This window comes from Dipodomys merriami, unplaced genomic scaffold (genome assembly GCF_024711535.1).
Source record: "Dipodomys merriami isolate MVZ:Mamm:240054 unplaced genomic scaffold, mDipMer1.0.p SCAF_4, whole genome shotgun sequence".
Lineage (NCBI taxonomy): Eukaryota > Metazoa > Chordata > Mammalia > Rodentia > Heteromyidae > Dipodomys > Dipodomys merriami.
Genome location: NW_027205603.1, coordinates 88,137,467 through 88,165,369, shown reverse-complemented (window position 1 = coordinate 88,165,369; position 27,903 = coordinate 88,137,467). Strand labels below are relative to the sequence as shown.

General features: G+C 55.2%; 1 protein-coding gene across 2 annotated transcripts; it reads right to left on the bottom strand.

Annotated features, from left to right (window-relative positions):
• Positions 1 to 42: 42 nt before the first annotated feature.
• On the bottom strand, positions 43 to 23,797 carry Ccn4 (cellular communication network factor 4). 2 transcript variants are annotated; one of them, XM_069991445.1, is made up of 6 exons: positions 23,547 to 23,797; positions 13,457 to 13,736; positions 8,279 to 8,539; positions 5,054 to 5,247; positions 3,679 to 3,982; positions 43 to 3,547 (listed from the first exon to the last, which is right to left on the bottom strand). In XM_069991445.1, exons 1-5 carry the CDS (start codon positions 23,613 to 23,615, stop codon positions 3,683 to 3,685), a joined length of 1,104 nt encoding a protein of 367 aa, XP_069847546.1. In that variant the 5' UTR covers positions 23,616 to 23,797; the 3' UTR covers positions 43 to 3,547; positions 3,679 to 3,682. The 2 variants fall into 2 exon arrangements, with proteins under 2 accessions (XP_069847546.1, XP_069847545.1); XM_069991444.1 differs by having other exon boundaries at positions 43 to 3,982.
• Between the last annotated feature and the right edge of the window lie 4,106 nt (positions 23,798 to 27,903).

Here is a 27,903-nt window from a genome sequence, read left to right as displayed (position 1 = left end):
CACAACAACCGAATACAAGAGAAAAATCCAAAATCCAGTGAGTGAACTTTGCTGATGATTTATTTATCGCTTTAAGGAGAAAAGCCATAAACAAAGAATTGGTGTCACGAGAACTTGCCACGTTGAGCAAACACGTTCCACGCTACACAAATGATAAAACATGACAGATTGACCAACAGTGATTATGCCTCTCCTGGGAAATTCTAAGGCACTTTCTCACATGTATTGTTTATTCACTTACAAAAATGGCAGTAGGCATATTTAAATATGAAATCACAGTTTCAAAACTAGATACATACATACATATATACACACATACATGTGCAAGAATACAGTCGGCCCTTCCAATCATGAGCGACCCCTACCATCATCATGGCCTATCATCATCATGGTTGCTTTGTGTCTTTATAAAGCAATGATGTGATTCGACATGAAAGCTGGGCTACACTGCTTCTCCACAGTTGTTCTACATACACAGTATGATTTAAGGAGATTGGGGGCAAGGCTATCCTTCAGAACTACTTTCTCTTATCAACCTCTGAGTCTTCTTCCATCAACGTATTGACCTCTGTTCAATAAAGCACCTCCTGGAAGAGTTGTTCTTGTGATTTGAAGGCAGGCTAACTGGCTGAGTGTGAAAAAAAGATGGCTCGGGTATCGGCTCATCCTGGGTTTGGAATCCTGGTCTTTCGTTTTCTGGTTGGGAAGACCTTAAATTATTTACCTGTGAGACTCAGCCAGCGCACCACTCAACTAGAGCAATGGCGATGTCATGAGCCGACTATGAGGAGCAAGGAGACAGGGCAGCATAGACCCGCAGCCGTCTTCTGGTGAGAGTGGCATGTTAGAGGCCCTGCCAGACAGCTATGATGGCTCCAGCAAGAACCAATGGTTTGGTTCTCCCAGAACACCTGAGACACTTGGTCTAGCTACTGAACCTTCATTGAAGGTTAAGTCATTGTGCCTTCCCATCATCCTAGAGCGTAAGGTTACAGGAGACCAGGGGAAGACCTATTGGATCAGTCTGAATCCTTGCCAATGTGAATCTCCCAAAGGACATCCAGGGTCTGCTCTGAGAAGTCTCCCCTTCTCTCCCCGCCTCCCAAAGCAAGGTACCACAGAACAAGCTTGGGTTTGAACTCCAACTCCTTAGCCTCTTTGTCTCTGAGTTTCTCTATATAAAATGAGGAAGAGAAGTGTACACCTAAGTATAGAGATAACTGAGAAGATAATGTAAGGTTTGAGCACCAGTTGGATGTTCAGTAAATGAACACTTTCATTATAATTATTACTCTTGATTTTTCTTGGATCAGACCACACCATTGCAGGACTATTCTGTCTGTCAAAAGGAACTCCATTACCTTGGGCACAACTCCTGCCTTAGGCTTTAACTCATCAGTGGAAGCATTCTCTCTGCAATCTGCCCCCAGCAGGCTATGTCTGATTCTCAAAAGGTAGCAGCCCAGTCCCACTGGCCACCCCAAGCTATCCCTCCCCAGGACAGTCTCCCCTCCTCCAACCAGTCTTCTGATGATAGTGGAAGCTAGCCTCAGTTTCCAAAATCAGGATACATTAGAGTTTCTGCTGAATTTCCTATGGGCTTAAATGTTAATGTTAGTGTTTCTAATGTGAGCCACACAAACTCAGTAAAGGGTTTCATCATGGAGTAAGTTCTCTTTACATGAAAATTCTTACACATCCATTCCTTTGAAATATTAAGTCTCTTCCTATAGCACTCAACATAAGGTTTTCCCTGATATAAAAAAAATAGATTTTTTCACCCAACTGGGAGAAGAGCACTTCTAAACCGATGGGAAGCACTTCTAAATCAAAGCAGGAGTCTACACAATTTGTTTGATTCACCCTTGTGTGCTTCACGCAAGGCTGTACCCATGTGAAGTCACATTGGTACAGTCCTTCTCCGCCTCTGCACGCAGCCATCTTTAGATCCACCAATTTGCAGAGTTGGGCAAATGTGTTGTGAGCTGCTTCTCATTTGCAGGAGAGATGGTCTATAGGGGATACAAGGATTTTTCTCTAAGCAACATGTTTTGTAGGCTTAGGTACCTCAATTATCAGCAAGTCAGATACTCACTTGAAAAGAAGCTAGACAATAATAAGAGCAAGAAGTTGCTTACTGCAATATGTTTTCTATCCTGACATATTCAGAAGCAGGAGAAGCAGGAGATTAGGAAGCTAGACCATGCAGATGTGAGTGGCCCATACTGTTTCTTTACCTTTCTTTATCTTTCTAAGGTTCTATTTCACATTTATAAGTACAGAGATAGCAAAGGAAACTCCCTAATATTACCATGAAGATTCAAGGAGCAAGTACATGTAAAACACTGAGAACAATGTGTAGAGGACATCAGAAGTACTAAATGAAAACAATGTGACAGTAAATGGTGTTTTCTACTAACAAAATAAATAATAGCCCCATTTCCGCATGTAACAATCTTCTGTTCCTCCCAACCCCTCTTTGGTTTTTAAATTCTATGAAATACATTTATTTATATTTCTAAACATCTGGTCAACCTCTGCCTCACATCAGAAAATTAAGTTGTGTTGATCTGTAGTCCCTAAAGCTATGACATAGGTCATGGCAGCAGACAGTGATGTGTCCAGAGCTCAGAGACCTTTGTGTTTTATAAACTTGAGCCCCGGCGAACATCCAGACTGATGAAGGGTGAATCAGATTTCAATTTGATCCATACCCAGCCTGGTAGATCTGGTTTGGACTTCACAGGGTATCTAGGACACCATTTAGAGGGCAGAGAGATTGTCCTGAGGGCCTCACCCACTTCCACAAGCCCTAGGCAGAGAGACAATTAAGATGTAAGGAAGACCCTGGGCCAGGGGACCCTGGCCAGCTTCTCAAGGACAGCCCATCGTCAACAGCATTGAGTGCTCTGGTCATTCGCTGCTGCTGAAATGAGCTGACTGTACCCTATCTGGATTGTCTGGGGACTTTCCCATGAATAACAATGGGAGTTTGATCAAATCATTTCAGGATGGGATGAACCCACTTTGGACCCTTCACAGTTTCGTGGGGAAAGAGAAATTTGAACTTGACAAGGCTCAGATCAGAGAAATCCCCCTTTCCATTAAAAATCAGAAACAACCATTTACTTCCTTGGCAAACATCTGGTGTTCTTGCAGTGTGCTTATCTTTGGAGTCATAGCTACAAATGTTGGTGTGCTAAGAGCAGAACTGGCCTTTAGAGCCCCGTATGAGAGAGTCCAAATAATAGATTCTTCTAGGGTCCCCAATTCTGTCCGTCCTTCTGAATGGATCCCAAAGGTCTTCTAGTTTGGTATCTAAAGAGGAAACTGGGGATCCTAGATCTCCGGCCTCTTGCATTCCTTGCGACACGAGGACTTCCAATGACTTGAGCAGGTTGGATCAGGCTTGGGTCTTGTCCAGAGTAGGGAGAGACAGACATTTTCTTTGGCCTGGTGCAGAAAGCAACCAAGGAGGGGACCTGCGGTTTTCAGCCTGAGCAGCACCATCTAGGCTCGTCTGAGCAGTTGAAGACAGGAAAGGAGGCTGTGAATTTGGATCAGGCTGATTAGGAGTAGAGAATATTCAAAGAATGTTCCCTTGTGAAGTTATTGGCCACCGAGGGCTGGCTGCTTTATAATCATTTGAGGCAGGCCCCCAAACCCTTTGAGTCGTACCTGCCTAATTGGCAATTTCTGAGATGTCAGGGTAGGGTTCCAAGTCTGCGAAGATATCATTGGGATTCCTACAGCTCAGGTTACAGAAGCAAGCATTAATCCACAGGACCTGTCGGGAGAAGCCGGGCCCCTCGGGACACTGGAAGGAAACCTCGATCGTCTTGGATTTGTATGGGATACAACACCTATTATCCACGCAGACTCCACAGTACTTAGGTCGGTAGGAGCGTGCACTGACACAGCCTGCCAGAGTGAAGTTCATGGGCTCCTCTGGCTGGTACACAGCTAGACACTTCTTCCCTGCCTGCAGGAAACAAGAGAATGTACACAGAATATACAACCCAGCCCTCCAAGCCCTCGGTCCGTCCCCTCTGCATCACAGCTTCTCCAAGCAGAGATAGACACTAGCCAGTCCAGGGAGACCCAGCCTCATCCCTCAGGTGGTAGACTGCATGACACAGGGTAGGGAGGCCTTACTGTGCTCAATTCTTTCTCATACTACTCAGCCTCCCTCCCCTCCTGGTCTTTCGCCTTGCTTATGTATATATGTGCATCTTGATCTCTCTGGTATGTGAAGTTAAGAGCTCTTTCAGCCAATCAAACTCTACCTCTACCCACAGTGTAGCTAGTGGCTGAGCTGGCCTGGGGCTTCACAATCAGGGGCATGATTCACACACAGACACACACTCCTACACACACACATCGCAACCTTGCTCTCAATATTCTTATCACATAATGCCTTTGCTGGGCTTGACATTAAGTCAGTGTCTCTCCATCCTTCTTCCATGGGGTGACGGAGGCACATGGCCTTTTCTGTCTCTCTGGTACAATTCTGTGCCTGGTACACTGTGCTTTGCCCCTGTGGTTCTTGGAGTCTGCCATGCCCCAGGACCATGCTGGAGATGTGGGCAGAGCTGCACCAGCTCTGTGGGGCTTAGAGATTACAGGAGAGGGGAGCCCACAGGGCCCCACAATCACCAAAACAAAACTGGGCAGAAAAACTGTCCTAGAACAGAGGGCAAGGCAGACGTCCGAAGAGCAGTGTGGGATGCTGGACCAGCTGGTCACCTGGGCAACCTCTCATTAGAGAGCCCAAGACCCATCCTGCTTCCCAACTGCAAACAGGTGTGAGCTTTGTTTAGTGTGCTTTGGTTTGGGGGGCTGCTTGTTGCTGCTGGGGATGGTGACTGCAAAAGCATCAGGGAGTGAAGCTCACAAAGCACCATCTGTGACCCGGGTCACCCCAAAGCACCGCCGCAGCAGGTCACTCTACCCACACCTGCCACAAGGGCCCTGGTGGGAAGCTCGGACACCAGCCGGAAGCTGGCCTTCTCTGCTTGCCGGGCCTGTGAGGCCCGCCTCTGCCGGCACCCACCTTGATGAAGGCGCGGATGTCCACCTCGCACGGCCGCAGGTTGCAGAGGCGGCTCTCCTGCTCCGGCCAGCACCGCGCATTGACATTGGAGACCCGAGTGGAGATGCCCAGCCCACAGGTGGTGGAGCAGGGGCTCCAAGGGCTGGTGTAGGCGATGCAGTTCCTGTGCCAGGGCTCCACCTCGCCTGCAGCAGCTGCAGATGAACACCAGAGTTCCCATGAGTCTCCAGTCCCCACCAGGCCTCAGCCTGCACCATCAACACAGGAAGGCGTTTAGGTCCCTAAGACTCAGAGAGACAGACAGGGAGATAGAGACAAAGACAGCCCTAGAACTGGCTCCTCACCGGCCTGCGTACCCAGGGAAGGAAGGCTTTTGTCTGGTCTTCATAGTTTTATGATTGACAGGAAGCATGAATGTACGGACGGAAAAATCATCTTTAGAGACAAGTAGACCCAAGTTCAAGTCCTTGTCTGCCATCTACAAGCTGTGTAGCCTTAGGAACCTCATCTGACCTTCCGCCTCCTCATGGGACAATAGCATGTGCTGTAGGGGGTTGTCAACTCTGCATTTATCCAAGCATTCAGCCTGGTGCTAGAAGGAGAGGGTACTGTGTATTTATGGCTAGCCAATGGTGAGTAGCCTCACAGCCCCTAACATTGCCTGCCAGCCATGCTGAGGGGAGAACGTGAAGGAGAACGTGAAGGCTTCCACACCGAGCCGCCTGAGCTCAGCTCCGCACTGTTGCTTTTGAGCTGTGTAACATCCAATGTGCTCACGCCCCTGTCTGGGTTTCTGCTCTGGCTGGGGGCGTCAGTGGGACTGATTGCAGCTGAATCCCAGTGCTGGGCTGGGGAGGGAGGGCATCACACACAGGAATGCGCTCCCGCGGCCCCTGTCCCTCAGTGAGCCCCATCCCTGGGACCGTCTCTGCCTATCGACTGTCAGCCGGAGCAGCCAGCAGCTTTTCCGCAGCTTCAGCAGTTGGGTGGGTTCTGGGCCATGGGTTGAGAGGTGGAGGGTGGAGAGCTAGAGACCCAGGAAAACAGAAGTCAGATAAGTCAGAGGACTCCCTGGGGGCAAGACAGGACACAGGCACCTGAGAAATTCCAGCTCACAGAAACAGGAAGTGTGGAGGGGCAGGGCAGGAAGGGGGTAGAAAGATGAAGAGAGATGGAAAAAGAGAGGGAGGAACAGAGAAAGGGGAAAATGGAGAGAGAGGGGGGGGGGAGTGGAGAGAGAGGGAGTATAACAAGGCTAGAGAAAAGGAATTAGTGAAAAGGAATTAGTAAATAGGAAAAGGGAAGAAGGGAAAGAGACACTAGAGAGAAGAGGAAAAGAAGAACCTAACTAGGGTCAGGGTCCAAAGAGACAGAAGGGCGATCAGGGCTCTGTCCTCAGCCTCTGGCGCCCGTGGGAGCGTAGGGATGCTGGTGAATGAATATAGCACCTGAGATCGAGGGGTTCCCACACACAAGGGAGAGAGGCAGCACAGCCACGGACGGACAGAGGAGGGCCGGGCTGGGCTGGGCAGGCTGCCAGCTGAGGAGGCAGGCTGCAGGGGATGAGCAGGCTGCAGGGGATTTACCGAGGGTGGTGAAAGGGCTTTGGTTTCTGGGTCACTTCCTCTACTGCAGGAGCTGTGCTTGTGTTCAGTGAGAATGGGGTCACTGGGCCACACACAAGGCACAGACAGCCTCCTCCCTCCTCCCAGCCCCCCGCCCAGTGACCCTTGTGTGGCCTTGCTGAAGGGGGCTGGGGTGGGGAAGCTGGCCTACTACCTCCTCCCCCTGAGACCAGATGGCTTCTCCACCTGGGCTGCTGTGTCTCTCAGGGTTCATCTGGCCCTGTCTGGGGGTGCTTGGGGGTGCTCATAACTTGGGCCAGTGTTACTGCATCGAGTGGGCAGAAGGGGAGATGCTGGTGCACTTCCTCCGCTGCTCAGGACAGCCCTCCCCCAGGGAACCCCACCAGTCCAAACCGCAGCCGGTGTTGAGGCTGAGAGGCGTCCTCTGCACAGCCCCGAATCATCTCACACACTCCTCATGGTTTATGAGATGCGGGACACTTGGCATCACTAACCCCGAGGCCACCCCTTTCCTCCAGGTCCCCTGCGGGGAAGAGACGTCCTCACCCCTGACTCCCACTGCAGCAAATGCCCCTGGTGCTCCCCTGCACCCTTCCCCTCCCCCTCACCTCTTCCCTCTGTCTTCTCTCCTTCACCCCATGCAGCTTCAAGCTGACTTAAGAAACACCTCCTCCATTTTTCAGGTCTTCATTACCTCTGTGCTCGCTGCTCTAATTCAGATCCTCATAGTCCATCCATCCATCCATCCATCCATCCATCCATTCACCATTCATCCATCTATCACCCATCCACCATCCATCCACCCATTCACCATTCATCCATCTATCACCCATCCACCATCCATCCACCCATCAATCCATCATCCATCCATCCATCCACCTATCATCCATCCATTCCACCCATCCACCCATCCATCCATCTATCCATCACCCATCCATCTATCCATCACCCACCCATCTATCCACCATTCACCTATCCATCAACCATCCATCCATCCACCCATCAATCCATCATCCATCCATATACATATCATCCATCCATCATCCATCCATTCCACCCATCTATCCATCCATCTTTCATCCATTCATCCCATCCACCCATCTATCCACCCATCCTCCATCCATTTATTATCTACTATCCAGCCGCCCATATATCTATTTATCCATTCATCCACCTATGTGATACACAGGTATCTGCTAGCACTGGGCTATGTTCCCTCCAGCAATGTGAAACCAACAGGCCTGTCCCTTTCCTTTTTTTCCAGGGCCTCCTTATTTTAGACCCTCCTGGCGAAGCCTCACTTGCTCCTCATCCTCTACAGTAGAGGAGACATCAGGAGTCTTGGTTAGTGTCACCTCCTCCCACTCCTACCCTGTACCAGCTGCACTCATCTCCCTTCTGCTCACACTAGGATAACAATGGAGTTGGCAGGGAGGCTTTGCTCTTCACAAGGCTCTGCCTGCTTTCATGCCGGAGCACCACTAAGGAGACGGGCTGATGGTGGAATTTCCACTGCACAGATGGGTGGATGGGTCCCCCCGCAGCGTGGTGTACGGGTAGTGTGACACCCCCCCCCACAGCATGGTGCACGGGTGGTGTGACTCGGGGCCTGCGTCCTCCCAGGGCCCAGCGCACCTACCGAAGGCGCTGGTGTCCAGCAGGGCGGTCTGGCGCGGCCTCCTGGAGTCGTCCTCACACACCCACTGCTCGCAGCACTGGCCGGGCACGCTCACACGCCGGGGCTGGCGGCACCAGAGGCGCGGGGGCCGCACACGGAGGCACCGCGGCGTGCAGCCCACCGCGCCGTCCATGCACGTGCAGTTGAACCTGCAGCTGGGCTGGAAGGACTCTCCGTTGGTGTAGCGCACGCCATTGAGGATGCAGCCCACGCCGACCACCTCTGCAAACACAGCGGGCGGTGGGTCAGGGAGCGCATGCGTTCCAGGCCAGACTTCCTCTGCCCAGGCACCATGCCCAGGCAGCCAGAGGCAGACAGGGCCCATGGGCAGCTGCGTGGGCAACGGGCAGAGTGAGAGGCTGCCTTAACTTGGGCAGGAGCGGTTGCCAGCTCACACCCGGGCAGGATCCTGGGCACATTTGGAAGGAAAGCTGACAGGACCTGCTGGTGGAGGGTGGGGCGGGGGATGAGCGGTGGTCCAGAAGGACACCCAGCTTTCCCCTGAGTCCAGTGATCTGTCTTCTTTGGAGGAGCCAGTGGTGAGGGATGTGGGATTGAAATGGAAGTGCTAGAGGGTCTTGGAGAGTCTGTGAGGTGCTGGCTATGCAGGCTGGGGATCCAGGAACGGTATAGAGGTGACTGAGCCAGAGGCCACCTTTAATCTGGGGACAGCTGGATGTGCAGGTGGAGGGGCCTAGGGCCACTGCAAGAGGGAAGAGTGGAATCTGCTCTCTCTGTGCTGTCTCCAGTCCACCAGCCTGGCGGGAGGTGGCGGTGCTAATAATGCATCCTGGCATCAGGGGCAGTGAAGGCTGGCTGGCTCGGCCCTGGGGTCTTTGTGTTGTGCTCGCTGCATTATTTTGTCCTATAAGGAACCACAGGCACATAGAGCAAAACCGAATCTCAGGGAGGCAAAGCTGCATGTCTGAGCAGGTCACCGTGGGGCGCAGACTGGGGCTGCTGGTTTCCTGGGGCGTGGTTATCCAGGAAGGTGGCATGGGAAGGTGACACACAAGCATGCACGGAGCACCCCACCTGGCGCCACACGCCACGGTCCACGTCCATAACCTCCGGCCGGCCTCCCGCCGACTAAACTGGGAGATATTCATCTTCATTCCGCAGACAGGAAAGGTGTGGACTGGTTCAGTTGCTCATGATAACAAAGCTAGTGAGTGATGGAGCTGAGAGGGGCTGCGCCCCGGGGGTTCCAGCCCACACCCCCCACTTCCTCCTACCGAACACCAGTGGAAGAAGGAAGGATGAAGGAAGAAGTGGACGCAAGAGTTGAGCCACACAGCTTGGCACTGTGTCAGTGCGTCCTGTCACTGTGTGAGTGAATCCGTGTGTGTGAGTGTATGCGTGTGTGTCAGTGTGAGTGCACAGAGTGTGAATGTGTCAGTGCATTTGAGTCAATGTGGGCGTGAAGCCATACGCGTGACAGTCCGTGGTCAGTGTGCTGGTGTTGGTGGAGAGGGAACAGGAGGAGGCAGCCCACACTCACTCTGCCCAGAGTGAGGAGACCGAGGGGAAGCCAGCACTGAGGCCCGGGGCCCTCCGCACAGCGATTCCCTCACCGGCTGCTCACCAGCTGTCAGCGGAGCAGGTGAGCAGCTCCGAAGATCCTGACACCCAGCCCGTGCGGCAGGCCAGGGAGTAGACCTGGCCTTGTGTGCTGCTGCTTTGTCCACACTCGGAATTCCTTAGAGACTGATCCCATGTAAGTGCAGCTTACAGCCAAGGTGGGGTAACACGGTGCCTAGAAGGTGCCCCAGTATCCCTGGATCTGTGGGTAAGGACATGGGGCATGAGCCTGCCCCTCACTGGCCAGAGAGTGACAGGTGTGTGATGGTTATGGACCACCCCATCAGGAGACTTGGGGATCCTTCCTCTGTCGATCTCTTTATACCTAATGAGAGGATTCGTTCCTAGAGAGATGATGAGGCCGGCCAGCTTCTATCGAGCTTGACTGAAAGGCTCAGTGCAGCCCAGGAAGCCCCATTCCCCAGGGGAGAGGGACAGTAGGCAGGCAGGCAGCTCCATCCCCCGGGGACCACTCACCCCGGCTCACCACATGAAAACATCACTGGGCAGATGGAGGGGCTGGTGAGGAAATCTCTACCACATTCCCATAGGTGACAGTCAGCACCGCCCCCAGCCCCCACCAGAAAGAACAGCATTGTGTGTTCCATGGTCCTCCAGGAGCAAGCTGAGACTGAAGAGGAAGTCGCTGAAGTCACAGCTCCGCTTGGAGACTGTGCTGGGAGCCCGCTCTGGCTGCAAAGACTGCAGTTAGGATTCCCTCCCTCCCAGCCAGGGGCGGGGGGAGGAGGTTACTGAGCCCGGCTGGGGCCTGCTCTCCCCCCTCAGCATGGCTGAGAACAGGGCTGGGGTGATGTCGGCTAGGCGAAGTTTGAACAAGGGAAATCAAAAGACACAAGGGCGGTACTCACTTGGGTCTTTGTTTTGTTTTATTTTTACTTTTTATTTTTATTCCCTTCCTCAACTCCATAAAAGACTGGTTTTGCAGCAAGATCTTTAAGCGCTGTGTTCTCAGTCACATAGCTAGCAAGAGGCAGAGCCAGGATCTAGAAACGCCAAGTCCATCTGCCTGGAACTGTCACAGTGTTCCTACCCAACCATTCTGCCCTCAGCTCTGACCTGGCCACTTGAATCGTCGTGTTTGTGCAACTGAAATAGCCACACAGTCGAAGACAGGGCCACATTCTACCCATGAAGCATTCAGTTTGGCCCACAGAATGTTTCTTTAAAAAATGTTTTGGTTTTTTTCTTTTTAATGCATTGCCAACATTTACAAATCACCACAAGCCTGGATTTCTGGATTCTCTTCAAAACTGAGCAGACTGGACAAGACCAGTTCATTCTTCTCCGGGCCACAGTGTGCCAGAAGGGCAACATCTGGGAGCCAAGGCCCGCATTTACCAGCTTCCCGTCATCCCTGCCAGTGCTGGAATTACTCACTTTCATCACCTGCCCTGTTGTGCGCTTCCTACATGCAAATCTCCAAAGGACAACTTCGCTCATGCCCGAGCTGCCCTGTGCACAGAGGCTGGCTGTTAGAGGAACTATTCTTTTCTGACTGCTCCAGGGGTAGTCTTTTCTCTGTTCATTCAGACCCTGATGTCTCTTCCTTCTTGCATTAGGGTCTCACACACTCGCACAGCATGGAAGCATGTTCAGTAGGTAGCTAGTGAGTTGTGTGTGTATGTGTGCATTGCATGCGATGGAAGGCAGGTAGGGAAGGACGTATCCGAATGAGAGAGTTCAGTGTTCAGATGAGTTCGGAATGAAAAGGCCTCTTATGGCAGCTCATTTGGGAATTTGGCAATGGACACGAGAGGTTCTGCAATACCCACTTTATTTAGTCCAGTGTCCGCAAGCCTATCTGACCGGGGTACCCTTGGGAAATATAAAAGCCTGTTGAAATACTGAGCCGACGGGTTTGTTTTGTTGGCTTGTTTGTCTTTGGAGTGGACAGGAAATACATGGAGATTCTTGGTAGCAAGGGGCTAGAAGGTTGTAGTGAATGAAGGCAGGACCAGAGAAGAAAACCCGTAAGTGGTGGGGGTATGGAGAAGTGGAGATGGCAAGCAGGGAGGGCTGACTCTAGACACATCAGAACATGTCTGAAAAGGTACAAGGCCTGCACATGATAAGATCCCAGTACAGCTTTATAGACTAGGAGCATCACAGTGAATGACCTTGAACACAGTAGTCAAAGAGGAAAAGAGGCTGGGGCCATGTCTAGCACAGAGAGGCTGGTCCAGGTCTTCCACCCAGGATATAGGAAAGAGGGAAACAGTTGGCTGTGGACACATAACCATCTCGAGCTTTACTATGCAGAGAAACATTCTCATCCCAACCCATTTTGAGGACTTCACTCAACAAGTCTGCACCGAGGATCAGGAATAACATTTTTAGCATGGCAAATGCTTCTGTGAGAGGTATATTCTCTTTGACCACATTGTTTAGCAGGGCTAATAATGCATACCAGTAAAAAGAAAAAGATTGGAAGGATAGGGAAGCCTGGTTACATCCAAAGCCAAAAGCACATTCCATGTATGAAAGCTGAAATAGGAACCGGATTTTGATAAAAGAGAGGAATGAGCCCCAAGTTAATAAATTAATGTGTTATTAATTACCCGAGGCTCAGATAGGGATTTTTGACTTTTAATTTGAGTAATGCTTATGTGATTCAAACTGAAAAAAAATACAAGTCCAGATAGAAGTAGGTCATGAAATCTCAGAAAGGTGTTTGTTAGGGACAAAGAAAGGAGAAACTACACATGACCTAACACCGGAAGAAAGGAGAGAAGAAGAAGAATATAAAGATCAAGAGTGAAGAAAAACCAAAGCAACTGGAATCTCTAGGAATAAACAAAAGGCATCATGAAAAGGAAATCCAAGCAAGTACTCTCTTTCTTGTTACAGTACATAATATTTATATAGCCACACTATTGTAAATATTGTAAATATTGTAAATTAGGACAACAGCATGTGAAAGATAAGGAAGGTGTACAGTAGTCATCGCTAACCAACAGGAATATTAGTAGAGAACCCCAAACAGATCAAACCATTAAGGTATAGCAGAAGACAAGGGCTCCCTGGTGGTCACTATAAGAAGAAAGGACTACAAAGTTAAAAATGATGATCGGGACTGGAAGAGTATGGCTTATGGGACACGGCACCTGCAAGCTGCTTATTTTCATTACTCCAGGTTTGTTGGATTTATTCAGTCGCACGTGTTATTCTAATTTGCAGCATTTCTCAACTATCTGGAGCTCTGTAGTGACCTCGCAGTGACCCCAGGAGGGAACACGGGCGTCTATCCAAGGGTCCTAACCACCACAAGAGCAAACCCAGTTTAGGTATTTTCTCGTAGAACCTCATTCCCCAGGGAAGAATGTCTTCAGGACTGAGAAGAGAGCCAAAGCAGGGCCCTGGGGCCCGGCCAGGCTGGCCTTACCCTTGCCCCAGAAGGGCCCCGGTCTATGGGCTCTAGTCATGGACTTGGAGTGCGTCCCCTGCCAAACTGAAGCCTGGCCACATGGGCCAAGGCAGAGAGGCCGTGGGTCAGGGCTGGCGCGCGGGGCTGTGGGAGGGCATGGAGCGCTCACTTACGTGCACATACTCCTATTGCGTACCTCGGGCGATCCACACTGTAGTCGCAGTAGAGGCCTCGGTGAGGGTCACAAACAGCAGCCTCTGTGCAGTTGTCCCCAAGCTGCTGCGCACATATCTTGCAGCATTCACAGCCGTCAGTGATTAGGCTGACTCCCAGTGGGCAGCGGGGCGGGGACGGGGGACACTCACATGGCCACTTGCAGAATTCAGGGCGTGAGGTTGTGTCCTCCAGTGGAGCTGGGGTGAAGGCCATGGGCGCGGCGGTTGGAGCCAGAGCCTGTAGGGGACACAGAGGTGAAGCTGTTGAGTTGGGGGGTTTTGAAGCCCAAAGGACACAGCCATTACCTTTCTGTTTACACGGTGCTCAGGAGGATTTTGTGATTTGTTTTTAACTCTCTGTTCTATGACTGATCATCTCTTTTCTTCTCAATGAAATTGGTGAGCCTTAGGTAGGACCCCAACACTCAGAGAAGGTATACCAGTTGTCCAACACCCACTGCAGGTGAAGCTCTGAGGCCTAGGTTTAAATGGGGTCTCACTTGTTTACTTCGTTCTTTGAGGTCCCCACAGCAGGGGAGGTGGCCTCAGGGTTCACTAAGTGACATGGCTACAGCACAGCCCACACCCAGGGCCCTTGACCAGGCCAGTGGGCCTTCATTTTACTTCTACTGAGTCCTCCAGACTCATGAGCTGGAGGGCTGCTCCCTGGCCCCAGGGGAGTAAGCCCAGAGCTCCAGCACTGGTCCCGGAGAAGGGAGCTGTGTTCTGTAGCCACTTCCAGCCTGCATAGAAGCATCCTCATTGTATACCTGGGGTGATCCTTTCATTATTCTTCCTATTCATACCCCTCCCCAACACCCTAACCTGCCAGCAACCAACAAATCTGCCTTTACTCCAGAAGATGTGATAGATAGAGCAATGACCAGCCGGGGAAGGAAATGGAAACCACAGAGTTCCCCGGATCTGCAAATAGGCAGGGGGAAGGACCCTGGGATCTTGAGTCTGAGTGCACCCAACTGGCTATAGGTGACAGGCTCCCAGCTGTCAGGACCGGCTTCTGGTGGAGGAACTGTTAAAGCTGCCATCTCCTCCAGCCCTCCTTCCCCACTCAGGGCTGCGTGGAATTGCTGCCTCCCACCAGAGGGTAGGCTCTGGCTTCACTTCTCTCTGTGCTTACACAGAACCTGGCCTATGTTCCTAAAGTAGAGGGACTTCCAGTTATAAAGGGATTTAGTGTCACCTAACATCACCTCCTGAACCTGTCAACACTAAGTCTGAGTGGAAAAGCTGAGACAGTCAGATGTGGGTCTTTCTGTGGCCTTAGATCTATTCCTGACTCCACACCACAGGCATGTCCACTCTGTTGAGACGTGCTGCTCTCAGGAGGTGAAGGGTACAGCGTGGGGTGAGGCCCTGGGAACTGGCACACCACAGCCCCTCAGAGCCCACCCACCCTGCAGATGTAGATCCACGCTCCCTGCTGTGCTTGCCCAGGGAGGGGCCTGCACCCTTGGCACTGGGCTGGAATGTGGTGGTAAAGCCCATGGGCACCCAATCAGTGGGGTTAGCATTAACCCTCTCCCTCCATCCCGGGTCAGAGCCCAACAGGAAGCCTCCTTTCCAAGTTCCTGCCTGGAGCTGGTTAGAAGCCACAGGAAGGCCCAGTAGTTGCACAGGGAGGTGGGGGGGGGGGGGGGGGGAGGAAACACTTCTGGTCAAACCTTTGCTTTTGGTGCCATCTAGTGGTCACTAGGCCCCAGCCATGCAGGGAGAAAGACCTTGAACAAAGCTGGGCAGGAGGGAAATCCTCCAGACCCCAGGGCCAGTTATAAAGGGATTTAGTGTACTGGGTCTGGTGTATGGCCCAAGTCCTGCTGCTTTGGCCAGCATTGGTGTCCTTTGAGACTGAGAGGCCACCAGCTAATCCTCATTTGGTGGGTGCCAAGCGGATCCGCATCACAATGCCTGGCACACACAGCAGGTGGCAAGCATCTGCGGATGGGATGGATGACAGAGTTGGTGTGTATTTGTTTCCTCAACTGCACTGTAGGCCCTCAAGGGCAGAAGCTACCCATCACCCACCTGACTCTCTGTGGACAAAACCCAGCTCCACAAACCAGCACAGGTATGTTCATGGAGTATGCCTGTCATGGGAGAGTTTTGGACCCACGATCTCCTAAGCCACGTTTCTCACAGCGGTGAAGAAGAAGTAGAGGTTCCGGGAGGTTCAGTGCCTTGCGTGAAGTCACACAGGTAGTCCATACCCATGAAGCCAAGTTCTGATTTTCCCGATGCTTTGGAGCCATTGGCTTGCTGGTCCCTGTCACCCTACCCCACTGGGATGATTGTCGAGACCTCTGGAGGCCTCGGTGGCGAACAAGGCCATGGCTTCCTCATCCTTGCCCTCAAAATGCAAGCAACCGATGGGCGCTGTGCCTCACAGCTGTAATCCCAGCTACTCAGGAGGCTGAGATCTGAGGATTGTGTTCCAAAGCCAGTCCCAGTAGAAAAATCCATGACACTCCTATCTCCAATTAACCATCAAAAAGCCAGAAGTGGAGCTATGGCTCAAATAGTAGAGTGCCAGCCTTGATGAAAAAAAAAACATACAACACCACAGAACAGCACCCAGGCCCCAAGTTCAAGCCCCCTTAACCCCCCACACATAGATCAATAGAGATGTGGGCAAAACCCATACAACACGAAGACAGACTTCAGATGGTCTGGGAGTGAGGAGCTTGAAGACACCAAAGCCTGGCCTCGGCCCCGTAAGCCTGTGTTAACTCTCAAGAAGGAAAGCAGGAGAAATCCCGGAAAGCCAGGGAAGGGTTGTCCAGGGGCAGAGAGAGGAAGAAAAACATTCCTAAAGTCTTGCTTCTTCCAAATTGGAGCTGTTCACATAAAACAACATTTTACGAAGAGCTGTTGGAACCAGACCTTCTGCACACGCTGCCGCTGTTGTTTGTGTGGAAGACCACAAGGAGGGGACAGTCCCGGATGCCCAGGGCTGTCCTGGCACAGCCATTTCTGCCCAGTTCTGCCTGCTGTATAGGCTCTGGACACATGGCCTCGCCCACACCCTCCCTCCTCTATGAATCTCCCACTCTTCCCACCAGATCATCTCAGACAGAGTTAGACCCTGACATCCGTTTCCCAACGTTTCTACACTCATTAGCTCCATTGTGGAGCTTCAGTATGAATCACTGCATACGGCTGTCCTGGGAGAGCCTGATAAAGCAGGCTGGGGAGGAGCAGAAGCAGAACCCAGGCACCAAGGTTTAAACTTGGTAAATGCAGATTCCCAGGTCCCACCTCCAATCTCTGCCTTCAGTTCTTCTCATGGGGGATCCAGAGCCTGCGGGACCTGTGGCTCTGTCCAGGCTGGGCAGGGAGCAGGGCTGAAAGGAGTCCATGAGTTAGAGACTCTTGTACAAGCCAGGCTTGTGGGCCCTAAGGACTCAGTGACCCCTGTAAGTTCCATCCACAGTACCTCCTCACTCCCACAGTACACGCTCACCTAGCGGGCTGCCTGCCCTGTAATTCTGCTTAGCCAACAGGTGTGCGGTCACTAAGTGAAATGTGTTTGCCTTTGAGGCTTGAAAAGGAAGAAATGGGAAAGAGATGCACCCTGGGACAAGACCCCTAAAGGCTACATCCTGATTCCCCTGGACAGAGAGGGGACCGGCAATGAGCGAACCCTTCCACCACACTTTTGTGGCATGAGGGAGGTGATTAAACCCCAGAGGGGGAGCCAGCCCTGCAGGAACTCTGCATGGGCATTTCCGGGAAGTTCAAAGGTGAGCGCAAACATGTCAGTAACCACGGGACCTCGTGGGTGGGTGATACTTCCTTGGGACCAAGATGCCTGGCAGGAGCTGGGGAAGCCAGGGGCTGGACAGGCCGAGGACCAGCTCAGGCCCGGGGCAGAGCCGGCCTTCTCTCTCCTGAGAGCGAGCTGGGAGGGGATGCAGGCCGGCAGGAGGACCCTGGGACGCCACCCTGGGCTCAGGGGCCGGCCAGCCTCTAGCAGCTCCTACATCACAGGCTGGGAGACTGAGTCTCAGATAGCGCCTGGAGAGCTCAGGTCACTTGGTGCAAGGCCTGGCCTTCCTGCCAGGAATCACAGTGGTGCCAAGGAGCACTGGCTCAAAAGCAAAGGGGGGCTGCATGTGGGGATGGGGTGTCAGGGAGGGGGTGTCCGGGGAGGGAATTTGGGGAGGGGGTGTCAGGGAAGGGGTGTCCGGAGGGGATGTCGGGAGGGGGTGTGGGGAGGGATGTCCGGGAGGGGGTGTCTTGGAGGGGGTGTCAGGGAGGGGGTATGGGGAGGGGGTGTCTGAGAGGGGGTGTCAGGGAGGGGGTGTGAGGAGGGGGTGTCAGGGAGAGGGTGTGGGGAGGGGTGTGGGGAGGGGTGTGGGGAGGGGTGTGGGGAGGGGGTGCCGGGGTGGAGGTATTCGGGGGAGGGGTTGAGGAGGGGTGTGGGGAGGGGTGTGGGGAGGGGTGTGGGGAGGGGGTGCCGGGGTGGGGGTATCCGGGGGAGGGGTGTGAGGAGGGGTGTGGGGAGGGGTGTGGGGAGGGGGTGCCGGGGTGGAGGTATTCGGGGGAGGGGTGTGAGGAGGGGTGTGGGGAGGGGTGTGGGGAGGGGTGTGGGGAGGGGGTGCCGGGGTTGGGGTATCCGGGGGAGGGGTGTGGGGAGGGGTGTGGGGAGGGGGTGCTTTTCCACCTGCCTTAGGTCAGGATGGTGCTGGGCACGCCGGCACCTTCGGGAGGCGGTGCCTGGATGCTCCGCAGGGGCCGCGCGGGCCGGACCCCCTGCGTTCCTCCGGGGTGGGGCCCTGGCTGCCGGGGGGGGGGGGGGGGCGTGGGTTCCGAGCTTTGCGGGCGGGCGGGGCCCGGCGGGGGCGCGGGAGCCGCCGTGGCCGCGCGGGCCCGCCTCCCGCCAGCGCGCCGCTCCGCGCCGGGGCCGGGCCCGGGGCGCCCACCGCGAGGGACGGCACGTCGGAGGGCGGGAGCGGCACGTGGGGCCGGAGGCCGGAGGGCCGAGGGCCGCGGAGCCGCCGGGAAGGCGGGGCGCCGGGCCGGGCCTGGAGGACGGCTTGGAGGGGCCGCGGAGGCGGCGCCTGGGGCTCTCCGCGGGTGCGAGCTCGGTCGGGGCGGGGGGCGGAGGGGCGGGGGTCGAGGGGGGAGGGCGGGCGGGTGGAGGGAGGCGGGGGTCGGGCGGGGTGGGGGGGACTGGCGGAGGGGCCGGGGTGGAGGGGGGACTGGCGGAGGGGCCGGGGTGGAGGGGGGACTGGCCGAGGGGCCGGGCCGCTGCCCTGGGCGGGGGCGGGCGAGGCCGCGGCTTCCCGTCCAGGCGTCTCCTCGTCTCCCCGCCCTCCCTCCGCTCCCCGGTCCTCCCGTCCTCCCTCCGCCACCCGTCCTCCCGCGGGCACCTGCAGCCTCCTCCCCGCCCCTCCCAGAGGCCATGGGGGGACCCCGGAGGAGAGGGACCCCGGAGGGCGGGGACCCCGGAGCAGAGGGACCCCGGAGGAGAGGGACCCCGGAGGAGAGGGACCCTGGAGGAGGGGGACCCCGGAGCAGAGGGACCCCGGAGCAGAGGGACCCCGGAGGAGAGGGAACCCGGAGGAGGGGGACCCCAGTATACAGGGACCCCGGAGGGCGGGGACCCCGGAGCAGAGGGACCCCGGAGGAGAGGGACCCCGGAGGAGGGGGACCCCAGTATACATGGACTCAGGAGGGCGGGGACCCCAGTGTACAGAGACCCCCGAGGGCGGGGACCCAGGCGGACAGGCCCAGATCAAATCACAGGTCTGGAATGTCCACCGTCCACATTCCGAGGGGCCTCCTTCCTCCAAGAGCTGGTCCCCGCCCCCTTCACCCCTCCATTTCCCTCTGCTCTCAAGATGTGGAGGAGGCGGGAGTGAGAAGTAGGAGAAATCAAAGGAGGGGAGGAGGAGGAAACGGAGGCACAAGGGCAGCGGGGAAGAGGAGGAAGAAGGGAGAAGGGAGAGGCAGGGAGGAGGCAGGAGGAGGAGAAGGGGAGGCTAAGGGGGGGTGCAGAAGGCCCCCCCGCAGCACAGAGCCCCCCCGGGGCGGGCGGAGGTTCCTGCAGTCAGCCCTGGGGAGGGACTGGAGTGGTGGCTGGCGGCTGAAGGGCATCCTCACCATCCCTTCACATCTCCATCATCCCCATCATCATCATCATCATCATCATCATCCTCCCTGCCATCCTCCTGCACTATCACCACTATGATGACCCATTCCCACCATCTCCACCGCCGCCTCCACTGCCATCATCATCCCTTCCCTGGGTGCTGGATTGCTCATGAGACTCCCATCTACAGGTCAGGAGCAGGCTGGCACTCGGCATCCTGGCATCCTGGCATCCTTGGAAGGAGTCAGCCCTGAGCCCAGCCCTCAGCCAGCTGGTCACCCGCCCTCCTCCCCAAGCAGCTGAACCCGAGCTGTCTGCAGCCTGGGTTCCGCCTGTGTTGGGACCCCATGGGCTGGCGCTGGAGCCGTGGAAGCCAGTCCCGGGTCTGCCGGGCGCTGGGTGGGCTTTCCCACAAAGTCCTCCAGCCAGTTTAGAACTGCGTGTGACCCGTGCCCCTCCCCGGGACAGGGGCTCTGTAATTCCAGGTACAGATGAAACAGGTCAACAATATTTTGTTTCACAACATCTGTTCAAAGTACTGTTCAAAGCACTGCACAGGCCTGCAAGATGGCAAGGCTGGGCGAGTCTCCTGCCCCTTCCTGGGCCCTGGAGTCCTTGGGCACTGCTGATGGTGCCACCCACCCTGGGATGGGCACCCAGGGCCTCAGGCTACAGCAGCCCTGGCTGGGCGGTATTGGATGGCCATGCTGGTTTAAACTAAAGTGGCCTTCCCCTGCCTTCTTCTCCTCTTCCCCCTCCCTCTCCTCCCCCTCCTCCTCTTCCTCTTCCCCCTCCCTCCTCCTCCTCCTCCTCCTCCTCGTCCTCCTCCTCCTCGTCCTCCCCCCCTCCTGTGCAGAGTACATTCTCAGTCCATGTGGCCACTGGGAACACAGTGAGCACAGCACTGCCCCTTATGCACAGGGCTGCTCCCAGGGCCAGCCACGGACCCCTCCTGACCAGCAAGGCCACTGCACCTCTGCGTAGGTTCCCTGCTCAGCGGGCCCAGGCAGGCTTTTGTCAAATGCCCTGGAGCAGGGGCAGAGGCATGGGCCTGTGGCACACGAACCCTGGGCTTGCAGGGATTCGAGGGTCTCACAGGACTTACACGGAGCAGTAAGTGTAAGTGTAGGCTATAGAGCTGGCTGCTTTAAGGCTATGTCAGACCAAAGGGAAGACCCGATTATGACCCTGGTTTGTTTGTATGTGCCTGTCCTTGGGCTTGCACTGAGGGCCTTGGCAGTGTCCTGTTAGCACTCCACCACTAGAGCTACAGCCCCACTTCTGGTCTTTGTTGCTAGTTAACTGGAGATAAGAATCTTATGGACTTTCCTACCCCAGCTGACTTCTGACTGAAATTCTGCGATCCTCAGATCTCAGCCTCCTGAATAGCCAGGATTACAGGCGTGAGCCACCAGCACCCAGCTTGCTCTCTTTTACAAGACCAGTGCTCTAACCCCTGAGCTATGGAGCTAACCGCTGGCTTGCTCTCTTTTATTTTTTTTTATTTTTATTTTTTTGGGTCCGGTCATGGGGCCTGAACTCTGGGCCTGGGCGCTGTCCCTCAGCTCTTCAGCTCAAGACTAACACTCTACCACTTGAGCCACAGCACCACTTCTGGCTTTTTTTTTTCTTTTTGCTTATGTGGTGCTGAGGAATAGAACCCAGGGCCTCATGCATGCAAGGCAAGCACTCTACCACTGAGCCACCTTCCCAGCCCCGCTTGCTCTCTTTTAAAGAGCTCTGTTCCCACTGTGTTCTGCAGTTGGTTCTTAGCATAGAGAATATGGGTTCTGCACCTAATTAGGAGGCTCATACACACTGGTGTACACACATACACACGCATATACATGCATACACACCTACACACACGTAGAAGACCTCCGCCCCCACACATCCACCCAGAGGGTCTGCATGCACCACCACACCAGGCTGAACTTCAATTTGTGCATGATTTCATGAGCCTAGTGGGAGCACTCTAGGAATAGAGCAGTGGTCTGTCCCCATGAGTTAGTGCCCTAGGCCCCGTGGCACAGTGGGGCACACTGTGGTGGCCAGGGACCCTTCACCATGGTCCCTGGCTCCTGGAAGGGGGGGGTTGGATCCTCAACAGAAGATGCCAGAGAAAGAAAAGAAAAAAGACTGAAAGGCACCACCTAGCGTTGGAGGTAGGGCTCCATTCGTAGAGCGAAAGTATCAGGTACCGAAAGAAAGAAAACAAAAAACCCTATCCACAGATGCCTTTGCCACTGTTCCGTTCCAGACTGCGCGTGTTTGGCGTGGCCTTCGTGCGCGTGATTCCCCGACCCCTGGGCTGTGCGTCCAACGCCAGCCTCTTCATTCCCAGGAAACGTGACACTACACACTCATGGCCTGGAACGTTCCCTCACAGCTCAGCTTCCCCCCAGTTTTCTTGGCAATTCTTAACGTATGGCTCCTTCCATAGGGACGTTTCTCCTCTCTCTTCTTTTCCATTCAGATGCCTCCGGTCCCTCCTCAGCCCTCCTTTCCTGTCCCGATGAATTCAAAGAAGGCCAGGCAGAGTCTGTGCTAAAGCAAGCGAGTTGTCTTGAGTCCCAGGCAGGGCTGCATGAAGCCTGTTGTCCCCTGGATCTTCCCTCTTCCTGATGTCTGCCACGCACCCCACCCCTGCTCCTCTTTGCTGGATCTGTTTCTGCTCTTCCCAGCCTTTCTCTGGGGGAGGTGATTGGGCCCCCAGCTCAGATGCCTGCAGATCCTGAAACTCTAACCTGTTCTCCATCCATGCCCAGCTCTCCCAAGCCCTGCTACCTACTGGCAGGCCTGTGCCCCAGCTGCACGCCCGTAATCCAGGCAGGTTTGAAGGACAGCTCTGGCTGTAGGAGATGTTACCCCCATCTAGGAAGGCTCTGGGAGCTGAGGATTTGGCATCACAGATCCCGCCTGCCAGTCGCGTGTGGCTGCTTGCTCCCTGTGAGCCCCGGGGCAAGCATTCTTCCTTTGGTCATTGGAGCCAAGAGCTCATAAAGAGGAATTTAGCGTCAACTACTGGCAACCACCACACAAGGACCAAAACCCAGACACGTTTCCGGGATTGTCCACACTGGAGGGACTCAGAAAGATGCCCACCACGCGGTGCCAGCCACACCCACTCTCAACCTCAGAGCCAGTGTGCTTTGGCCCTAGAACCTGCGAGCCACAGAGCCCCGAGCCCCAGTTTTCTCATCCACAAATGGGCGCACGGGTCCCAAAGGAAGCGCTCGGGATAAGTCTGCTCTTGCTTTCATCTGGCCACATGGGTGGGCTATCTCAGGCTCCATGGCCTTTGTCCACCCTGCCACCTTCACCATCCCCCACGCTGTCCAGCGGGTGCCCGGCTGCCACGTGTCCCGCTTTCCCCCTCCCCCTCCCCCTCCGGGGAGGTGCAGAGCCCCGTCCCTCCCCTGCCATGTGTCTGAGCCTGCTTGGGAGGCAGCGTCCTGGGGCACTTGCGCGCCCAGGGTGGCAGCGGCTGAACTCGAAGCCGCCCGGAGGGTGAGGAGATTGTTGAAAGCTGGCATATTTCTCATCCAGCTTTTCCTGGCATGATCGCTCGCGGTCACATTAACTCAGACTTACAAAAGCCCCCCTGCAATGTCCTGCTGCCCAGGGAGGGGGAATGACTAGCCTAAGGTCACACAGCCTCTCTGATGAAGCCATCTCTGGGGTCTCAAGCTCCAACATGGTACCCCCTCCGTGTGTGTCCCCTCTCTTTGGTTTGCTGCTCCGGTGGGAAGGAAGAAATGTACTCTTGCCTCTCTAGGGTGGGTGTGGGGGGCAGCGCCCCTTCCTCCTCTTCCCTCCGTCCCCCAGGCGGCTGGTGATCTCCCTGCTTCTCCACCCCATCCCTCCTGCCCCCAGACTAGCCAGACAGGAGCAGGACCCTCCCTCCAGCCCCCATCTCCTCCAGCAGGGACTCACCGTGGTCAGGACGCTGCCCGCCACCGCTGCGGCCCCAGCTGCCAGCATCCACAGCGGGAGCCACTTCATGCCTGGGGACAGAAGCCAGCGAGGCTCGGACGAGGATCTAGCTGCCTCTTGGGAGCCTTGGGCCCAGACTGGCCAGGCCCATCAAGAGCGGCAGATAGCCCCGCTCCGCAGCCCGGGCCCGCGGGGGGGTTGGGGAAGAGATCTGACGTCAGGGTGAAGGACAAGCCCTGCATTTTCCTCTCAAAAACTTTTTTCCTGCCTCTCTTTTTCTTTCTTCCCTCTGTCCCCACCTCCAGCCCAGCTTGGCCAGCCTCCCTGCTCTGACAGTTCTTAAAGGGAAAGTCACAGGGTCCAGCACCCCTCCCATACTTGGGCTCTCCAGGGTGGGGAAGGGCGCAGGCAGGGCACAGCTGGAGCACATCTGGGGGGCTCCGAAAGCCATCGACGACCCATCGCACCCCTCCTCCCAGCTCTCCAGACGCAGTCTTCTGCAGGTCTTCATCTGCCACCTCCGTGCCTGTCTTTCCAGCTACAGGCAAAGCAGAGAAATGATCGGAATTCTTGGAGAGAACAGCCCGAGGCTCGAGTTGTCAGGGTCTGGGCTACATGAAGGCCGTGTGTGTGTGTGTGTGTGTGTGTGTGTGTGTGTGTGTGTGTGTGTGTGTGTGTGTGTGTGTGTGTGTGTGTGTGTGTGTGTGTGTGTGTGTGTGTCAGGTTAGCCTGACTCCTCAGCCCGCGCTGTGCCCAGCCGCTGGCGCTATCTCCAGGGTCTCTGCACCCTTGTCACCCTTGGTGGGCGTGGCTTCCTGACCTTGACCCTGGTAGGTTCTCACACCTGTCCTTTGCTTGTGAGAGGGAGAATGGGTAGCCAAGCCCATCCCGCCCCAGCCAAGCCCCAGCCGGCCCCACCTGGGTCACTGTAGACACCTCCTGGCACCCCATCTTTCCCTCCACCCTCTTGTCTCAGAGCAAGAAGGGTGGTCTGGGCTGGAGCCACAGCCCCTCCTTCCCCCGCACCTGTGTGTCCCTCCTGGACATCCTCAGAGGCCTGGCTGCTGAAGGCTGATGGCTGTGTGACACTGGGAGGCTCACCGAGACGTTCTGTTTTGGGTTCCTTCTCTATAGAGGGAGGGACGAAGAGGGGGTTCACTAAGCAAACTTAGCCCAGATCCCGTGTGTGGTGACCCCCTCTGTGGAATGTTCCGACCACCTGGCCCTGCCTGCAATGTCCTGGGCTAGGTTGCTCCCGAGTCCTGCCCTGGCCCGTCCCACGGCAGGTGCTCTGGCGTGTGTGGGCAGAGACCAGCGAGCGCACAGAGGGGCTGCGTCTGGGCTCCACCCTTGTTCTGAGGAGGCCGGGCCTCCCACTCCAGCCTCTGGGGTCGGGTCCTTTTCGGGTGGGCGGCTGCCTGGCAGCCATACATACATTCCACAGCCCCCAGTGGAGGGGTTTAGGGGCAGAGCCAGAGGTGAGTTCCCTCCGCCCAGCAGCAAAGCCCCTGACCAGAGCAGATGCATGGAAGATTCCAGGCCCTGTCTGGGGAGCAGGCTTGGAGGCCTGGGGCTGCCATCTGCCTTAGATCTGTTCACAGCCTGTTTGTCTCTTACGTGTCCTAAGAACAGCATGGCAGCCACACACGGCCAGGCCCTGCGGCTACCAGACTTGCACCGTTCAGCAGGTCTGCCCAGGGGTGGCCACTTCTGCAGGGCAAAGCCAGCAGAGGGCAAAGTGGGCCCTGCTGAGCCTCCCTGCCTCCCTGCAGTGCTGGGCAGGGCCTAGGAAGGATCCACCCCTGATCTTGAGCCCCAAGGACAAAAGGAGGAGCCAGTGAAGGTCACCCAGGACCTCAGACCTGCCTGGAGAGGCGTGGTGTGCAGAAGTGAGGTCCCTTATGCCCCTCGAAGGTCCTCCCTGGAGTTGGGGTGATCACTGAGCCCCCTACTTCCCTTTGAGCCATGGTTCATGGCTCCTTGGGCAGATACTCGGCTCTCACCACCACAGCTTTAGTGACAGGTGGAAGATGCTAGAACTTCAGCTTCTCAGCTGGGACAATAAGGGAGAGCGCTGAGGTGTTGGGGTTGGGCTGGGCTGGGTGAAATGAAGAAATAAGTCAACAAAATAAGGCCTAGTTTGGGGACAGGCCAGATCTCTCACGGTGGGCAGGCCCCTTTTCTTCTGTGAGCCCCAGTCTCCTCATCAGGAATTGAGGGTGAAGCGCCGGGCTGCCTCCTGGGTGGGGGCCTGGGGGCGGTCACTGCTGGTGCTGAGGTTGCACTGATTGCTGGTATTCTTTGCTCAGTCCAGGTCACTTGGAGCCCAGCCCTTGCTCTTGTTCCCAGAGGTCCCTTCCTGGAGACCGCTGTGGGCCCCCCCGCCCCCCGCCTGTGTGCTGACGAGGAGGCACACACTTTACGACACTGTTTGAAAGCAGGTGGCGCTGTGTGTGACCAACTCATTTTCTCTGAAGCAACAGCCTCTACGGAAGGAAAGGCAGGTTAGCGAGACCTGCCACCTGCAGTGGTTCCTAGATGTGGGAGACAAGTGTCCTCAGCCCGGGCCCAGCGAGGCCTCTGCCTCCCAGCCTCCTGAAGACGGGCACCCACCTGATGGGAAGAGCCCTCCACCAGGGCCTCAGTCTTACCCTGACATTTGTCCTTCTGGATTCTTCCCAGAGAAGCTGTCTCCCCAGGTCCCTGTGACCCTCAGGATTCAGGAAGCACTGGGTTCCAAGTGCTGCACATTCCGATCTTAAAGGAGCCTCCTCCCTGCGGGGTGCCCAGCATCAGCCCTCACTCCAGCGTGGGATGCAGCAATGAAGATCCAGGAGGAAAGAAGGGAGGAGGCAGGGCCTGAGGACTGTCACTCATCAGTGCCCATCTCCATCATCCCTATGGAATCGGGAGGCTGTCTAGAGCAGGACCTCCCATCCTGAGCCCAGCCTGAGTGACGGTCACAGCAGGGCCCATTCCCCAGTGGGTCTCACCGGGGCTGGAGAAGGAGGCTCCTCACCGGGGTACAGCCTCGGGAGCAGGGCATTCATGGCAGCTGGTGTATAAAAAGCCCATTCCATCAAGGGGCAGAAAGAACATTTTGGCAACTCTGTAGTCCCTATCTTGTCCTTTCTGGTCTCAGTGTCAGGGAGTCTACTGATCTCTTAAACCTCTTGCATGGAGACATGAAATCAAAACTCCCTGTTGGCAGACAGACCAGGAGCTACAACTTGTTCCTGTTCCGTGTTCCTGGAACTTCTTGTCAGGCATTCAGATCTCCTACCCCAGGGTCTCAGCTTCATGTTCACATCCACCCTGAACACCTCCTACAAGTCCTCCAGGGGAAAAGCAGATGTGACGCCATATCAGAGAGAGGGATTCTGGGAATTGTAGTTCCCACTCTTGGCCAAATTGACCTGAATGATCCAGCTCACCTTGTGTGAACTGGGGACCGACTCTAGTGCCTTATTCTCTGTGCTCCCGTGGAGTCCTGACTTCACACATCAGTTCTGGGTGTTTGTGTTACTGTGAGTGTCACACGCTCTCATGTCTCACTTCTCCACACTGAACTGTCCCTGACCTCCTGTCTCTCGCCTCTTCTAAGTCATTGGAGGTAGACTATACCCCTACTTGTCATGCATAATCTCAGTAACATGGGTGTGATTTTAATCTACCATGTGCTGGCCATTTTCTAAGTTCCTGCTCTGTGATCAGCTATTTAGTTTTAGAACAACCTCACAGTCCTTGTCCTACTGTTACCATTGTTGTTTGGCAGACAAGAAATGAGATGGGAAGTACAGAGGGGTTAAGTAACTTGTCCACAGCCACTCAGCTAGTGGGTGGCTAGCTGGAATGCAAAGCCTGGCAGGCTGGCCTGCTTCCAGTCTGCAGTCTGCTGGCCCCATCAGGTGCTGTGATTGGACAGAGTGAGAAGACAGATAGAGAAGGGGAGGGAGGGAAAGGGGAGGAAGAGAGAGAAAACCACGTGAGAAAATTCTTGAGATTTGACTGAGTGAAGGCCAAACATTCCAGCTGGGATAGAAAAACTGGGAGACAAAAGTGAAGCACACAGTCTCTCCTGGTTCACCTCTGGGGGAAAGTATCACACTGGTAAGATTTGACATCAACCCCTGCCCAAGCAATTCCAGTCTGCTGGCTTGCTCTGTGGACGCCAGTAGGCCTCCAGGCTTGGTTTAAATGTGGCTTAGAGGACACATCTGCATTATACACATATGTCTCTGTCCACATCTGATCCACTGTCTGGATCTCCTCCTGGTCATGTGCTCACTCCAAGAAGAAAAGCACTGTAAATGCTGATGCTCCACTCCGTTCCAGTTCTCCAAGCTCTTGACAGGGA

Bases quoted from the DNA above. Each gene is read 5' to 3' on its own strand.
- Ccn4 (XM_069991444.1), bottom strand. From the start codon at position 23,615: ATGAAGTGGCTCCCGCTGTGGATGCTGGCAGCTGGGGCCGCAGCGGTG. The intron at 13,737-23,546 runs GTGAGTCCCTGC...TGTCCCCTACAG, and splicing joins CGGGCAGCGTCCTGACCACG to GCTCTGGCTCCAACCGCCGC. The intron at 8,540-13,456 runs GTAAGTGAGCGC...CTGTGTTTGCAG, and splicing joins CGCAATAGGAGTATGTGCAC to AGGTGGTCGGCGTGGGCTGC.